Source organism: Geotrypetes seraphini, chromosome 11 (genome assembly GCF_902459505.1).
Source record: "Geotrypetes seraphini chromosome 11, aGeoSer1.1, whole genome shotgun sequence".
NCBI lineage: Eukaryota > Metazoa > Chordata > Amphibia > Gymnophiona > Dermophiidae > Geotrypetes > Geotrypetes seraphini.
Genome location: NC_047094.1, coordinates 114,361,959 through 114,380,337, shown reverse-complemented (window position 1 = coordinate 114,380,337; position 18,379 = coordinate 114,361,959). Strand labels below are relative to the sequence as shown.

The following is an 18,379-nucleotide window of genomic DNA, read 5'->3' as shown; positions in this document are numbered from 1 at the left end:
CCCGGGGAGGTGGGGCCCCTTCCTCCCCCCCCCCCCGCAGCCGCACGCAGGCCCTCTCTCTTGTTCCCCGTAACTTTTTAATGTCTCCGGCGCGGGACCCGAAAGTGACATCGGAGAGAGTGTCGATAACCGACGTGGGCAGCAATGTTGCTCATGCTGGAGAAGTAAAAAAAAGGTACAGGGGGAAGGAAAGGGGCGTGCGCATGGGGCGGAGAGGAGGAGGAGTGTTGGCGCCTCTAGCAAGATGGTGCCCGGGGTGTACCTCACCCCCCCTTACTACACCACTGCTCATGGGTTGAAGAGGAAATTCTCTAGACATTTACCCCCAGATTTTATAAAGCCCGCCTAAAGTTAGGCGCCTACATTGGCATGCTTAGCCAATGTAGACGCCTGACTTAATTGAATAATAGGCTTAATCAGCACTCAACACCTCTTAATTGGCACCAAGTGGAGTTAACTGAAAGTTAGGCGCCTAACTTGGTAGGCGTGATTTTACAACAGGTAGGTGCCTAGTGCAAAGTGAACAGTTAAAAGTGGATATGGTTAGGGAGACGGGTCTTAGGCGTGGTTTTTATGAGTTAGGTGCCTGTTGTTGAGCTAGGAGCCATTGGATGCTTAACTTTAGGAACAATTCCACATTATTTGTACAGGAAGGCGCAGGCATTAGGCCCTGGCATAGATAGGGTGCCGCTGTTAGAATGCTTTATGCTGCTTAATAGTGCTTAGGTGGCGCTGTGTGTGATTCTATAATTTGCGCCTAACTTTTATGGAATGACATTTAGTGCCACTCTAGTTGGTGCTAATTTTTTGTAGGTGATATAAAACTGTATTTATTTATTTTGATTTTTATCCCGTTCTCCCGGTAGCTCAGAATGGCCTACAAGCAAACATTCACAGTGGAGTATATTTGGACAGTACAAAGATTATACAGTAGTTCAAGTATGGGGATTATACAGCAATTTAAGTAGAGGTTAAGAGAGGACTATAAAGTAATTTAAGTAAGGGTTCAGGAAGGGGGGAGGAGGGGGGGAGGAGGGGAGAAGGAAGGGGGAGTTTTAAGGGTGGATTGCAGTTGTCGTTTTAGTTGAAGAGGAGGGTCTTTATGCTTTCCGGAAGGTCATCAATGAGTTCTGTGATCTGAGTTGCGGGGGGAGTTGGTTCCAGAGTTGGGGGATGAAGTGGCTGCAGGAGCGTTTGCGGGCGGTTTACTGAATCGGGACCTTTATGATGGAATATATACTTGCACCCAACTAATGGCCGTTAGGCACACACAGGCAGGTATTCTATGTCATCAGGCCTAATTTTCAGGAATGCTCCTGCCCATGCCCACACCCACTTTGGTATTGCACGCTATGAATGTTAATGGGACTTAGGAAAGATCCGTGCGCAACTCAACCAAAGAGAGCTTTGCGTTCTGTGAATCAGATGAATCTTGAAGTACCATCATTGAATCTGGCGAGATCAATAAGAATTTGTCAGTCTATGATGTCAGTTCAAGGAGTTGTTGGGGGAATTCATTGCCTGTTGAAATTAAGCAGTCTTCTAATGTGATGTAATTTGGAAAAGGAGTGAAAGAGTATATAAGTTAGTTCATGTATTACAGGCCGTTTCTTTTAATTTGCAATATTTTTGCTAAAAGAGTTAACAGTAGGTGAAAGTAAATTGCATAAAAGGTTTTTTATTGTTTTTGTTTGTTACAACTTTATTATGTACTAGTCTTTAAGCCTGTTACATTAACAGGTGCTAGAATAGATGTGTGTGTGTCTCTCTCTCTCTCCTCGGCTGTCCACCATCACCCCTTCCCTGCTCCCCCTGTCCAGCAGCACTCCTTACCTGCTCCCCCATCCCTCTTCCCTGCTCCCCCTGTCTAGAAGCACTTCTTACCTGCTCCCCCTGTCCAGCAGCACTCTTTACCTGCTCCCCCTGTCCCTCTTCCCTGCTCCCCCTGTCCCTCTTCCCTGCTCCCCCTGTCTAGAAGCACTCCTTACCTGCTCCCCCTGTCCAGCAGCACTCCTTACCTGCTCCCCCTGTCCCTCTTCCTTGCTCCCCCTGTCTAGCAGCACTCCTTACCTGCTCCCCCTGTCCAGCATGCGGCTTCCTTGTCGTTTGCGTCTGCCCTCCTCTTCTTTAAAGCAGCCTGCTGAGGATCGATGCCAGCTATAGCGAACCTCGCAGGCCACTCTGCACCTCAGTAGCACGTTCCCTCTGACGTGCTACCAAGGTGCAGAGCGGCTTGCGAGGTTCGCTACAGCTGGCCGTGATCCTCAGTAGGCTGCTTTTATGTAACCCATACAGAACTGTGCATGTAGCGGGATATACATTTTTTCTAAAATAAAGAAAGAAACTCCTAATTACTGAAAATTAAGAGCTTGTTGACACTTATGATAGAGCCTAATTAGTTATTTCTATAGCGCTACCAGACGCACACAGCGCTGTACAGAGTACATGCAAACCTGGGATCCACATCCAACTTTGTGCAACCTATATAGAATCTAAGTGTGTGTTTATTTTTACGCTCTATTTTCAGAGGGATGTTACCACTACTACTTATCACTTATATAGCACGGAAAGGCATACGCAGCGCTGTAAATTTTGACATTTGTAGACGGTCCCTTCTCGGAAGAGCTTACAAACTAACTTGTCATACTGTCACCTTTTCTCTTTCACTTTGCTATACTATACGTCATATCTTCCACACTATACTTGCCATACTATGGGGCTCATAATTGAAACAGAAATATGTCTACAAACCCGCCCAAATTGGCACTTGGATGACCTAAAAGACAGGCATGCATAAGTAGGAAGGCAGCGATTCACTAACAGAAGAAGGAACACCGATTGGGCTTGCCGATCCAAAATGAAGCGACTGCTGAGGGACTAGTCGCTTACTGTCCTTTCCAACTCTCCTCTCTCTGCCGCCCTGAAATCTTCCTGCTCTCTGCCGCCCCGTGGTTTTAACCCGCGGGTTTAAAGCGTGTTCTGTTCCATAAATGATTCCTTTCGGGAGCTGCAATGTCGACCTATCCCTATGCCGCCCCTTCCTTTTTGTTTTGACCTCGCTTGTGCGGACTGCATGCGCATGCGTGGATTGCATCTACAGCCAATCAGGATGGTCTGCGCTTGCGTCGCGATCGCTCTGCAGCGATCCTTGGGGTGTGCGTCCGATCAGATAATTTGCATGAGGACTCTTTAGTGAATTGGTCACCCGGCAAGACTCGGCCACAGATCGCCCAACAACGGAGAGGTTAGTGAATCTAGGCCTTTGTATATTAGCTGGTACCTGGGTAACTTCTGGGTAGCTGTACTGACCAGATGTGTAATGCTGGTGCCCAGACATGGCCTGGCATTGAATACCCAGGTTTAATTAATCCCGCAGTAACTTAAACTGCTGAGCATTTTGGGCTACATATTGGCTCCTTAGTTTATTTTTGTACTCACTTTGTTTAATATTGTAGTAGTTCATTCAGTTTTATCTGCCATCATTTACTATGTAGTGATATACACCCATTCTGTGGCAGAAGAATTAATGTTGTTTTTGATTAATAAAGTTAGAAAATTGAAGAAGAAAAAAAAAAAAAAAAGACCAGTTAATGTTTGTATTCCTGTCATTCACAGATTGGTCACCTGAAGTTGTAGAGCTCTGCAAGAAGTACCAAAATGATACAGTGGTGGCCATTGACCTTGCAGGAAATGAGATGGTCAGCTGTAAAGAATCCTCAGGACATAGGGAAGCTTACGAGGTTTGTTAAATATGTGCATATCTGTGTGTGTTGTATGTAATAGAGATGAATGTAGAAGTGAAGAACAAGAGAAGCCAGGATTCAAACTTGTTGATTCTTTTTGTGACCTTAGGTAAGTCGTCGTACCCTTCACTGTCTTGGGAACAAATTTAGAGCCTCGGGCCTGGATTCTCTAAGCAGCGCCGTTGTGAGCAGCTGCTTTAAAAAGTGACTGCTGATCATGTGTCGATCATGCGACGGCGTCTGTTAAAGAATCGCACCTCCGTAGGCACTTTACGATGCCTAACGGCACTTCCGACGCCACGCCTACATGTAGGTGCCTTGAAAATCTGTGAAAATGTTGTTATAGTAGCAGTGGCGTAGTAAGGGTGTGGCAGCGGTCTGCCCCGGGCATAGCCTTTGTAAGGAGTGAAGGCACCCGTCATCCTGACCCCCCCACCAACTCGCATGTGGGCTCCTTCCCTTCCCTCGTACCTCTCCCTGCACGAGCAGCATTATGAACTTGCTGGTCGCTTCGGTGTTGCCTCTCTCTGACATCACTTCCGGGCCCCGCGCCTAGGAAGTGACATTGGAGGAATAGCCGACATGATGTGGGCAGCGAGTTCACGGTGTTGCTCGCGCCCGGAAAATTAAAAATTAACTTAACCACCACTACTCAGGACTTATGGACTAATTAATAGCTTACAATTTATCTTAATAACCTACACCATATAAGCTATTTTATACAAAATCATCAATTGTTATAAGTATTTTATAATCAAAATCTATTATCAAACAATATTTATTAGTTCTGTTTACACTTTCTTCATTTTTTATCTTCATTATACACTGTACAATAAATTACTTCTTTCCCTTGAACCTTGTTACGAACGATTCAGACAAAACTACCCTTCACATACACACATAACATAATGCACCAAAATAGCAATCTATGCTCAGGTGAATCCAATATCAGTCATGGAGCAGGGTATTTTTCAATTTCACAGGGTCTGTTATGTGCACGACAGGAAGGCACCAAACGGTCTTTCATCGGTTCTTTTCTTCCAAGTGTGTAGTTCCTTTCTCCACTTGGTTCTTCTCCTCCAAGTGCGTAGGTCCCCTTCTCCACTCTGTTCTTCTCCTCCCAAGTGTGTAGTTCCCCTTCTCCACTCGGTTCTTCTCCTCCCAACTGTATAGTCCCCTTTCTCCACTCAGTTCTTCTCCCCCCAAGTGCATAGTTCCCCTTCTCCACTCGGTTCTTCTCTTCTCCTCCCAACTGCATAGTCCCCCTTCTCCACTCAGTTCTTCTCCCCCCAAGTGCATAGTTCCCCTTCTCCACTCAGTTCTTCTCTTCTCCCCCCAAGTGCATAATTCACTTTCTCCACTCGGTTCTTCTCCCCCCAAAGTGCATAGTTCCCCTTCTCCACTCGGTTCTTCTCTTCTCCCCCCAAGTGCATAATTCACCTTCTCCACTCGGTTCTTCTCCCCCAAAGTGCATAGTTCCCCTTCTCCACTTGGTTCTTCTCCCCCCCAAGTGCGTAGTTCCCCTTCTCCACTTGGTTCTTCTCCCCCCCAAGTGCGTAGTTCCCCTTCTCCACTCGGTTCTTCTTCCCCCCAAGTGCGTAGTTCCCCTTCTCCACTTGGTTCTTCTCCCCCCCAAGTGCGTAGTTCCCCTTCTCCACTCGGTTCTTCTCCCCCCCAAGTGCGTAGTTCCCCTTCTCCATTCAGTTCTTCTCTTCTTCTCCCAAGTGCGTAGTTCCCCTTCTCCACTCGGTTCTTCTCCCCCCAAGTGCGTAGTTCCCCTTCTCCACTCGGTTCTTCTCCTCTGCCCTGGGCGCCACTCAACCTCACTATGCCATTGTATGCTAGTGTTGTATATTGGAATTTGGGCATCCAGATACCGTTCTAAGAATGAGTTCTCACCATGCATCCTCAATAGAGATGCTCACTTATAGAATGGACCTCTAAAAGACTGGGATAACTCACATTAATGCAAGTTAGTAAATGGAGCTATTAGATTTCTAAGCCATCCGAGGACATGGTATATATTCATATTCAGTAGGCGGCTTACTTTAAGCTACCAGTGAAAAGGCAAGAATGATTGAAGCTTGAATTAAGATATTTGCTAAAAATACTGTAATCTCTTAGCACATTTTATATTCATATCTGTAATGAAAGCAAATAACCCTGACGTCTTGCTGAATTTGCTGTCCTTTATCTACCTTAATGGCATTCCTCCTGGACTAAGGCAGGGCTTTAGTATTGTAAATTATTACACAAATCCTTAGAAGGACTAATTATAAGAGTAGCTGAAGGTAAGTCCATCAGCTTATAAGGAGCTGATGCAAAAGTGGCAAGACCAGGACACATTCTTAAAAGCATAAAGACAGTACAGTATGTAAAAAGCATGCAGAATGCCCATTTTCTATATAACTTCCAGGATGGAAATCTTCAACAAGCCACCGTGCACACTTAAAGGAAATCAGAGATTCCTGGGGGATAAAGGGATCGTGGGATACTGAGAAAGTATAGTGGGATACTGGGATACTGAGAAAGTATAGAAACCCAACCAGGTCGTGCATGTGCAAGACCGGAGGGCTAGGACTTCGATGGGAAGATAGGACTCATCAGGAAACCAAGGTGGCATGGGGGCCCCTTCTGGTGATTTAGACAGGTCATGACCTGTTTGGGCCGCCGCGGGAGCGGACTGCTGGACGTGATGGACCTATGGTCTGACCCGGCGGAGGCACTGCTTATGTTCTTATGTTAGTAGCCCGCATGAACTGAGAGTTCAATATCTTCAATATAAAATGTACCGCTAACTCCCCTCTCTACCTCTCCCTAGTTGCATTACATTACATTACATTACATTAGTGATTTCTATTCCGCTTGTGCCTTGCGGTTCTAAGCGGATTACAAGTTAGAGGACTGGACATTTCCAGTAGCATTGCAGTACATGTAATCAAGAGTGTGTCCAGTTACAATTGTTAGTCTGGACTTTTCCAGGAGAAATTGATAGCAGGTAGTAGATAGTGATAGGTTGTTTAGACGAATAGAGATAATACTGTTCGGATTCAGGGTGTTGCTGGTGGTGGTGATGGAGGTGGTCGTGAGAACATTTTCTAATACTTTTATGAGGTTATGATGATGGGAAGTGTTTTTTGAAGAGATGAGTTTTGATTTCTTTTCGGAATACTTTAATGTCTGTAGATTTGGTCAGTAGATTGGTGATGGTAGTATCGATCTTTGCTGCCTGTGTCGCTAAAAGGCTGTCGTATAGTTTCTTTCGTCGTGTTCCTTTGAGAGGGGGGTGAGTGAATAGGCTCTGAGTTCTCCTTAGTCTGTGTGAGAGGTTACGGTGTAGTCTGTTATTTAGGTAGCTGGGGGCTGTTCCTCCCTCTCTCTTTTCCTCCTTTTCTTCTTCACTCCTCCCTTTACCTATTTGTCTGAACTTGAATTGTACATTTTGAACCTTTTCAGGCATAGAGCGACTCACAAATTGAAGATTAGATTAGAAATGTTGAACTTCTGATGCCCTCAGCTGCTGCTGCTAGTCTTCTAGTCTCCATTAGTCAAATAGATGGATTGACCCCAAGTGCACTCTTCTATCTTACAATGTAGAGAACGACACGGGAACAAATTTTTCCCCATCCCCACGGGAACTCATTTTCCCGGCCCAGCGAGTTCTTTTCCTACCCCATTTTTGCAAGCTGTGTCCCCATCTTCACAAGCCTCAAACACTTTAAAATCATAAGTAGCAACATTCTAGAGCTCTGACTGTGATGTCATAATGCCTCATTCCACCAATGCCTAAGCTCTGTCCTCATCTGCACAAGCCTCAAACCCTTTAAAACCATAAGTAGCAATTTTAGAGCTCAGACTGTGATGTCATAATGCCTCATTCCACCAATGCCTAAGCTCCGTCCTCATCTGCACACGCCTCAAACACTTTAAAATCATAAGTAGCAACATTCTAGAGCTCTGACTGTGATGTCATAATGCCTCATTCCACCAATGCCTAAGCTCTGTCCTCATCTGCACAAGCCTCAAACACTTTAAAATCATAAATGTCTGAGGCTTGTGCAGTTAAGGCAAATTTTTTCTCATGCAAGTGACATGTTCTAAAAACCGACACTTTTTCAGATTTGCAAGTATTTTTATGAGCGACAACTGGAAAATCAGTGAGCATGTCATGGGTGTGTCACCATGCAAAAGGCTCGGCTTATATTGGCAGTTGTGTGCACCGAATGACACACTTAAGCATGACAACTTACATCACCCCGTCATAACTGATTGTGCCTAAGACAAAGCAGCTTTGTGCTAGTATTTTGTAATGGGCTAGGCATGCCTTAATGTGGTTCTAGAATTGGCACTAAGTATATTTACATCAGCACCACTTTTTAGAATTGCCCCAGTGATCCCAGAACTTAGATTTTTAATAACCTCTTTCTTTCAAAACTTTAGTGTGGGCTGCTGTCTTTCGGATCAAACTTTGTCAGTAATGAATACAAATAAAACGAGAGAAAAATAAGCGATACCTTTATTGGACGACAGGGGGGTCTTGTCCGAAAAAGATTAAGCACATATTGCCACAAGACCCATTTTATTCCTAGGGATTTTGCTGCAGATAACATGTGCTAAATTTTAGTAGAAGACACCTGTAATATTTTTGACAAGCCTTCAAAGACAGAATCGTCTTCAGGTCAAGTATGACCAAAAGATAACAATATCAGTATATAATATATATATATAAATTTTTTTTTATTCTTTATTCGTTTTTGACATCAAATACAAAGTGCAAACGCATGAACAATGAAGTAATATAATCTACTACACTCTGTTCCAACAAATAATATAAAACTGTTTTAACCCCCCCGCCCCTCCTGGTTATGTATGACAATCTTTCATGAATCAAAGGGAAATAATAAAAGTAATAATAATGATAATAATTCATATTCATAACTTACAATATTTTTTTAATGGGCCCCAAATTTCCTTGAATTTGCTATGGTGTCCCAACTGTAAAGAATTAATGTTTTCAAACTTATAAATCCGGCATAGGGATTCCCACCAGAAACTATAATTTAAGTCATCCCAACTTTTCCAGTTTTTCCTTATCCGTTGCATGGCTACTCCTGTCATGATGAGGAGCCTTTTGTTATGATTTGCATGAATTGGTTTCTTGGGTAATAAAATCATTCCAAACAATATTATGTCATACGATAACAAAAGTGGAACTTCCAATATCGTAATAATTTGACCCCAAATGGATTTCCAAAATTTGAGTATCAAGGGACAATAATATCAGTATATAATTAAGTTAATGTCACTTTGCTCATTCCTTGGGCCAACCCTGACCCTGCGCATACTTATACCTGTAAACTCCATACAACCCTATAGTCAGCCATTTCCACACACAAAACAGCCCCTTTAATGCTTCAAAGCAAGGAACTGTTCGCTGTTGCAGCTGCACAGCTCTAGTCAGTCTGTCGTGCTGGTCTTGCGTTGTCATGATCATTAGTTAATACTGTACAAGAGTGCATGCCATCGCCTAGAGTTAACATGTAAGAACACTATTAGCTTGCTTTATTGGCGACTAGCTCCCATTATTGCAAATGGGACAGGCAGGAAAATAGTGCATTAGTACTCTAAATACTCAAATATAAACTGAGATTTGGGGGCCAAAAACATGACCCAAAAATGGGGGTCTTGTTTTAGAGTCAGGTCCTCAAGTCTGCGTGCTCTCTCGCTCCCTACCCAGACCCATTGCAGGCCTCCCACAGGGCCTGCCTTAAGCCCTGGTGGTCCAGCGGTGGGCCGAGACAGGAGCGATCTTTCCCGCATCCTGTCCCAGCCAACTGTTAACCATCCCACCTCTCTCCCACCTCCTGGACCCCTCTACAACATACCTTTGAACCCTGGTGGTCTAGTGGTGAAGTGGGGCAGGAGCTATCTTTTTTTCGCCCCTGCCCTGTTCAGAGCTGCGATCAGAAAAGGCTGCCGCAAGTTTCCGGGGCAATCTCGCAAGACTGCTGCTGGAACTCCCAGCATCCACTTCTGATCGCAGCTGTACATGGGGCAGGAGCGAACGAAGATAGCTCCTGTCCTGCTTCACCACCAGAGCTCAAAAGTATGTTGTAGAGGGGCTTCCAGAAGGCAGGAGGGAGGTGGGGTGGTTAATAGTTTTCTGGGACAGGACGCAGGAAGGATCACTTCTGTCCCGGCTCACTGCTGGACCACCAGGGCTTAATCAGGCCTGCAGAAGGCCTGCAAAGGGTCCAGGAGGCAGGAGAGTGGTGGGGTGGTTAACAATTGATTGGGACAGGTCACGGGAAGGATTGCTTCTGTCCTGGTTGGACCACCATAGCTTATGGGAGGCTTGAAGTGGGCATAGGAGGCTTGGTACAGAGCTGGGGAGGAGGGAAGGAGGGGGCTGGGTGCAAGGTAGGGCAATTGACTATAAACCCCTCAGTTTATATTTGAGTGAACATTTCTCCCCTTAGTTTGTGATCAGGTCAGTTTATATTCGAGTATCTATAGTAAATCTAGCTGTATATTGAAAGTAAAGGACAGCTTTGAAGAGATTGTTGCAGTTTTAGCGTTATTCTGGGATTTTCCACACTTACTTCCTCATAAATGGTAGAACAAAGGAAGAATTGTATTATTGATTGGTTGGTGTTGGGTTGTTAATTTATTAGCTTGTACAAACAACTGTATCTGCTGATGCACGAAATTGCAGGTTACCTCACTGATTAGGCTGAGGTTATTTTAGAGCAGGGGTGTCAAAGTCCCTCCTCAAGGGCTTCAATACAGTCGGGTTTTCAGGATTTCCCCAATGAATATGAAAGAGATCTATTAGCATATAGTGAAAGCAGTGCATGCAAATAGATCTCATGCATATTCATTGGGGAAATCCTGAAAACCCGACTGGATTGCGGCCCTCGAGGAGGGACTTTGACACCCCTATTTTAGAGCATGCAAGATGCAACATCTCCTTTTTTATAAGGGGTGGTGGTGGTCATTGATACAAGTAGATGGAAACTTTGCATGTTGTGAGTAAAAAAAAAAAAAAAAAAAGAATTTGTTGGGGTTAGTTGGATTTGATTTTCTGAGCATTTCCTGTTGACTAGAAAATTTTCAGACTGGATCAATTCTTTACTTCACCAAAACTTTAAAAAAGACTAGGGGACACTCAATGAAGTTATAGGGAAATACTTTTAAAACCAATAGGAGGAAATATTTTTTCACTTCAGAGAATAGTCAAGCTCTGGAACGCATTGCCAGCGGTTGTGGTAAGAGTGGATAGTGTAGCTGGTTTTAAGAAAGGTTTAGACAATTTCTTGGAGGAAAAGTCCATAGTCTATTATTGAGAGAGACATAGGGGAAGTCACTGCTAGCCCTGGTCTTCACGGAGCATCTCCAAGTTCTGATAACACTCGAGCCTCACGACCTTCTGACATGGCGTCAGCATTTTTGGAACCCATCTTGCACTATCCTTGGACATGCCCAACTTTTCATTAATTATTTTCCAAACTGTACCTGTCGAGATGCCCGTTTCTTCAGCTATTCAGAAAACCTTAATTCATCTGTCTGACAAAATTAAATCCACGACTTTCTTGCACATTTCTGTGGCAGCTGTTTCCACAGGCCGTCCAATGTTAGGTTCATCTTCAATGGACTCTTTACCCCACTTAAACTGCTTGCTCCAAAATTTTACTTTGTAGGATGATGGGGCAGACTCGCCATAAACTGCAGTCATGCTTTTGTGATCTCCTTTGCCTTTTTCCCTTCTTTTGTGAGAAATTTTATCACTGAACAGTGCTCAAAATCTAGCAGATTCTTACTTGATTCACACAAAGACTCTACTGACATCCTGTCTCTTGGAATGTTAGACTCGCTTTGAGCCACAACTGTGCATAAGTAACCTTGAGACATGTCACAACATGCATAGACTTGTTTCAAAACTCTTGCTACTTTTTTCAGTCAGGTAGACAAATTATTGAATGCCTATCATAATAGCTTCATTGTCTACCCTCTAGTCCTAGTATCTTTGGAAACTGTAAACAACAATTCACATCTATCCTTTCCACTCCACTGTAGCTTGTGTCACACAAGTGTAGTTTTGCATTCCAAAGCAAGTGGAGCCCAGCAATCTTGAACATCCTTCCATGCAGTTAATACTGCAAGACTGACCGAACTGGCACCATACAGTGGAAGAGGATTATGGCTTGCAAAAAACATGAGAGAGATTGGAGAGTGGTAGGGAATGCTTTTTATGAGGTCTAAAATATTCCTTCAGCAGCCCTATGTTGTCATGGTGCTATGACACTACACCAGTGTTTCCCAGGTGAGTCCTGGAGTACCCCCTGGCCACTCGAGTTTTCAGGATATCTGTCATAAATGTGCATGAAAGAGATTTGCATATAACAGGGGGCAGTGTATGCAAATCAACCTCATGCATATTCATTGTGGCTATCCTAAAAACCTGACTGGCAAGGAGGTCCTCCAGGACCAACTTGGGAAACTTTGTCCTATGCTTTCCCAGCCTTAGTTGCCCTGAGGAGCAGAAGCCAAATCTGGGAATGGAGTCCAGTTGTCCCATATGGTAGCATGTAGCAGTGTGACTGAGCTATTGAAACAGCCTAACACAGCATGGATTATTCCCCCACCCCCCAACATACACACACACAAAATATGGTACAATTTCCAATAAAGATTTGGGTATAATGACCATTCCAAGCCACCGTTCTCTATCCTGAAGGTTCTCTAAACTTAGATCAACTCCTGTAAAAGAGACGGCACTAATTTCTGCAGGAGCTTTCTAATTTCTAATATCAAACTCATTGCTTCATCTTAATGGTCATGACTACTCAATTATTAAATCTATCAAAATTCTGGAAGTTACACTAGACCGGCATTTAACAGTAGCAGAACACATGAACTTAGTGGTACAAAAATGCCATTTTACATTATGGAAATTAAGAACCATAAAAAAATATTTTGATCCTTTATCGTTCAGGCTATTGGTGCAGGCATTAGTTTTATCTATTTTAGACTATTGTAATATCATGTATTTAGGAGCACCCAAAAAAATTCTAAGGAAATTAAGGATAATTCAGAATACAGCTATTCAATTGATTTTTGGTTTAAAAAAGAACGACCATATTCGTTCATATTATTGTTTACTTCATTGGTTGCCTTTGGAGGCAAGAGTATTATTCAAATTTTCCTATATTTGCTTTAAGCTGATATCGGGATTGTCTCCAGCTCATTTTGTGTTGCATAGACCATCAAGAGAAACTAGAAACTTTTACTTATTTGCTTATCCAAAAATTAATGGGTGTAGACATAAGACCTTCTTAGATAGGACCCTAACATTTCAAACTGGTAGGCAACAAGCTTGGTTAGGTAAATGTATTCAGCAAGCTATGTTATCCTATTGCTGTTTTCGGAATATTTGTATTTTTTTCTGTATTATTGTATTTTGCTGATTGTCCAGCTCTTTTTAGTGTAGAACTTTTTAGTGTAGAACTTTTTAGCCTAGAACTTTTGGTTATGGCGATATAAAAGAATAAAATTATTATTATTGATCTGCACCTCTTTCTTCCAGGAAGCTGTGAGGAGCGGCATCCACAGAACAGTTCATGCTGGTGAAATTGGACCACCTTCAGTAGTCAGGGAGGTAAGAAGTGTGATGCCAAGTGTTGAATTAAAGCCTAAGAACTAAGATTATAAGAATCCTTGTTAGTCTTGTTTTCATTCACATGTTTTGCCAGTCATTACAGGCTTTTTGTATCCATCAACTAGTTTTGTATCCATCAACTAGTTTTGTATCCATCAACTTGTATCCATCATCTGTTTGACACCCCTGGTCTAGGATAAAGTCCCTCCTGAAGGGCCACAATCCAGTCAGGTTTTCAGGATTTCCCCAATGAATATGCATGAGATCTATTAGCATACAATGAAAGCAGTGCATGCAGATAGATCTCGTGCATATTCATTGGGGAAATCCTGAAAACCCAACTGGATTGCGGCCCTTCAGGAGGGACTTAGACACCCCTGTCCTAGACCAAACTGAATCATGACTTTACATGCTGCAAGTAGGCTGATGGAAGACACCCCTTTGTGAAATGCTGGTGACCGAGAAAGCTCAACTCTTTCTTGTAATGGTCCATCATTTTGGAGTGTCTCCTAATCTTTTTAGAAAAGTCTTTTAAAGCCTCAAATACATGTTTTCAAAGTTGTGATTTGTGGAGTTGTTATCTAGAGATTCTTATCTGGGTGAAAAGCAGATCCTACCCAGATAAGTGCGATGGGAGGGATGTTATTGACTGAGAGTACCCAAGAAAGGGACTTGGGGGTGATGGTGGACATGACAATGAAGCCGACAGCACAGTGCGCAGCTGCCGCTAAGAGAGCGAATAGAATGCTAGGTATAATCAAGAAGGGTATTACAACCAGAACGAAAGACGTTATCCTGCCGCTGTATTGGGCATTGGTGCGTCCACATCTTGAGTACTGCGTCCAGTATTGGTCACCGTACCTTAAGAAGTACATTACTCGAGAGAGTTCAGAGGAGAGCGACACGACTGATTAAGGGGATGGAAAGCCTTTCATACGCTGAGAGATTGGAAAAACTGGGACTCTTTTCCCTGGAAAAGAGAAGATTAAGAGGGGATATGATAGAGACTTACAAGATCATGAGAGTAGAGAGGGACAGATTCTTCAAACTTTCAGAAAATAAAAAAACAAGAGGGCATTCGGAAAAGTTGAAAGGGGGCAAATTCAAAACAAATGCTAGGAAGTTCTTCTTTACACAACATGTGGTGGACACCTGGAATACAATTCCAGAGGAAGTTATAGGGCAGAGTACAGTACTGGGGTTTAAGAAAGGTTTGGACAAATTCCTGCTGGAAAAGGGGATAGAGGGGTATAGATAGAAATTTACTGCACAGGTCCTGGACATGTTGGGCCGCCGCGTGAGTGGACTGCTGGGCGCGATGAACCTCAGGTCTGACCCAGCGGAGGCATTTCTTATGTTCTTATGGTAAGAGGGATATTCAGTGGCATTAACCAGATAGTGCTGTTTGAATGGAGCTAATCTAGTTATCAGCAGTATTTATTTATTTATTCATTCATTCATTCAGTTTTCTATACTGTTCTCCCAGGGGAGCTCTGAATGGTTTAAGGTATGGAAAACCTTTCATATGCTGAAAGGCTAGAAAGGCTGGGGCTCTTCACCCTGGAAAAGCGGAGACTCAGAGGAGACATGATAGAGACTTACGAGATCATGAAGGGCATAGAGAAAGTGGAAAGGGACAGATTCTTCAGCCTATTGGGAACTACAAGAACAAGGGGGCACTTGGAGAAATTGAAAGAACCAATGCTGGGAAATTTTTCTTCACTCAGAGGGTGGTGGACACCTGGAATGCGCTTCTGGAGGCTGTGATAGGACAGAGTACATTAAGGGGATTCAAAGAGGGATTGGACAAGTTCCTGAAGGATACGGGGATTGAGGGATATAGATAAAGGTAGAGATAGGTTCATAAAAGGGTATAGATAGAAGAATAATGAGGATTGAAAGGTTTTAGTCAAAGGATCACTTACAAGTCATGGACCTGATGGGCCGCCGCAGGAGCGGACTGCTGGGCGCGATGGACCCCTGGTCTGACCCAGCGGAGGCAACTTCTTATGTTCTTACATGAATTTATCCAGGTACTCAAGCATTTTCCTTGTCTGTCCTGGTGGGCTCACATTCTGTCTAATGTCCCCGGGGCAATGGAGGATTGAGTGACTTGCCCAGGGTCACAAGGAGCGGCTTGAGGTTTGAACGTTGAACCTCAGGGTGCCGAGGTTATAGCTTTAACCACTGCACCACAGGTTCAAAGTGCTGCCTGGATAAACCATCCAGAATGTAGTTATTGCAGCTGCCCTGGAAGGTGCCACTAGCTTGGTGCTCTCTGTGGGAGCCTTATTCTATAATTACACAACTTAACACTATTCCAGTACTTGTGGGATAGTTGTGTCCATCAACCAGTAGGTGGAGATAGAAAACACTAAACTGAGCTCTGCTATATCCTCAGTATTTTCCATGTCTAGCAGACATAGTCTTCGGAAGTGGTCTCTGGTTCTGAGCAGCTGTCCCCTGGTCCAGTTGGTCAACTGGTTCTTGGTAGAGCCTGAGCGGGGTATTGGTGCTCTGTGTGTTATAGCTGGAGGTTCCAGATCTGACTCCTGCCCTTCACTTCTTTCCTGTCTGGCTTTGTCAGTTGGCTGCCTTCACAACAACCTTTTTTTTTTTTTTTTTCTAAAAAAAAAAAAAAAAAAGAAGACAGAAGTACTGGGGGGTTCCTTCCAGGGGTACCTGTGTGGAGGCAGCGTGCAGTAGAAATCAGTAGTGGTAAGTCTGATTTTCTCTTGCTCAGAACTGCATCAGAGCTCCCGTATTTGACATGCAGGGTACCAACAGGCATGCCACATTTCAGCTCCCATAGAAATAGTGAAGCGGTATTCCTGCTGCAGGGCCTGGCGCTTGTAATCTGGTAGGTCCAGTGAGTATGCGCCGAGCACCACATGGGAAGGGGCTGGAGTGGCCTTGGCTTTCCTCCGTGGTGTCAATGGTACACAACAGAGACCAGAAAACCGTGGGAGTACCGGCCATCCTAGTGGAGCAGTCTATTGCATCGGCCTCTACTTTTCCCGTGCAAACCTAATCACTATATTATAGCAACAGAGCCCGGTTGGAGGCAGCAGCCTGCAGGAAGGATGTTTTCTCCTGAATTTGTACTGCTGTTATATCAGGCATATCTTCGGAAGCAGGCTCAGGGGCAGCTGGCTGTGTCCTCTGACAATTACTACTGGATGGACTTGCAAGAGAGGGCTGAGGAATTAAGCCATTCTCAGCAATGTGAGGATGCATTGGTGTGCTCAGAGGGTCCTTCTATGAAGGAGCCCTTGGAGGATGGAGAAGCCCCAAAGGTTCTCACACTATTCCAAAGGAAGGAACTGGATTCCCTGATTGCAGAAATGTTGGCGGCCCTCTCCATTGAATAAACAAAGGCAACAGGCTCGACAGAGCGCTCTGTATCTTTAATGAGGGGCATTTGTGGTTCCTGCAAGCATTCATTTGTAGCTCCTTTGTGGCAAGGGCCTGCCTGCAATGAAGTCAACAGGCAGGGGTTCAAGATAAATCCATTAATTTGGAGTCGGGGTTTGGCCTTTCTAGTGGATGTGGTCTAAGGCATTCTACGGGTCATGGCTAAGGGCATGTCTGTCAGTAGCTGCTCATTGGGTTGCATATTCAGCATCCAAGGCTCGACTGGTGAAGCTGCCATTTGGGGACAGTGGCTCTTTAGTAAAGACCTTGGTAATTTGATGAAGGAACTAGGGGAGATGAGGCCCCAGAGGTTGCCAGAAGTTTTGTGACAGTAGGCATTACAGGCCAGCCGTCGGCAATTTAGTTAGAGATCTTATTTATTTATTTAAAACATTTTTAATCTGCCTTTATCCAAGGCGGCTCACAATATTACATATATATTTCAAAACTTTGCACAACATAAAGATAAGAACATAAGAATTGCCGCTGTTGGGTCAGACCAGTGGTCCATCCTGCCTGGCAGTCCGCTCACGCAGCTGCCCCCAGGTCAAAGACCAGTGATCTAAATGAGTCCAGCCTCACCTGCATACATCCCAGTTCAGCAGGAATTTGTCCAGGTTAGTCTTGAAACCCTGGAGGGTGTTTTCCCCTACAACAGACTCCGGATTCTCTACATCAGCAAAAATCATAAGATTATACCATCTCAACCTATAAATTACATCTCAACTGTATGTATTAAGTAGTTAGCTTTTGTTATTATTGATAATTTGATTGTATAGAATATTATGCATTTTTATAAAAAAAAACCACCTTTTTCTTTTATTCTTTCCTCTTCTATTTTGAATTATATACTGTAAACCGCTTGGATCTTTTTTGGCTATATATGCGGTTTACAAAGCTTTTAATACATATAAACGACTCATCTACTATATTACTTCAATCAAGCAACACAAATCTAATAATCTGCACAAAAGATGATATTCGGCAGTCGTTTCATGGGGAGCGTAAGTTGACTGGAATGCCCAGAACATCCCAATGATGACAGTGGGCAGTCATCTTTGAAGTTTCAGGAGTGGACCGGTGGGTCCTGGATATTGTGCAAGATGGATACAAGTTAGAATTCTCCCACCTGATTGTGCCTCTCTTCTTACAGTCTCCCTGTCGAGGGGGTGTCGAGGCAGCTCGGAGTCGAGCCACTCTCGATTTCCCTGGTGGTGCTCCAGGCATCGTTCCAGTACTGCCATATGTTTCATGGTGCTCAAAAAGGATTGGACTTTGTGCTCAGTCTTAGACCTCGGAGGGCTCAATCGGTGTCTCCACATTTCACATTTCTGTCATCGCATCGGTGCAAGTGGGAGAATTTTTCACTGTGTTCAAGAAAGTGGATCTATGTATTCCCAATGGGTTCCGCGTCAGCAGTTCCTGCACCGGTACTTTCAATTCAGGGTATTCCTAAAATTTATTTCAATGCCACATAAATTTTGCATTGGCACTTTGAAATGCTAAGTCGCTCATTCTTTTAAAATATGAGCCAGATTCTACTACGGTAAATTAAACATTAAAT

General features: G+C 43.8%; 1 protein-coding gene across 2 annotated transcripts in view; it reads left to right on the top strand.

The window, feature by feature from the left end:
• ADA (adenosine deaminase) overlaps positions 1–18,379 on the top strand; it is a 91,942-nt gene that overhangs the window by 59,568 nt on the left and 13,995 nt on the right. For both annotated transcript variants that reach the window (XM_033914664.1, XM_033914665.1), the window contains 2 exons: positions 3,616–3,740; positions 13,330–13,401. In XM_033914664.1, coding sequence (XP_033770555.1) covers positions 3,616–3,740; positions 13,330–13,401 — 197 coding nt within the window. The remainder of the gene's footprint in view (positions 1–3,615; positions 3,741–13,329; positions 13,402–18,379) is intronic.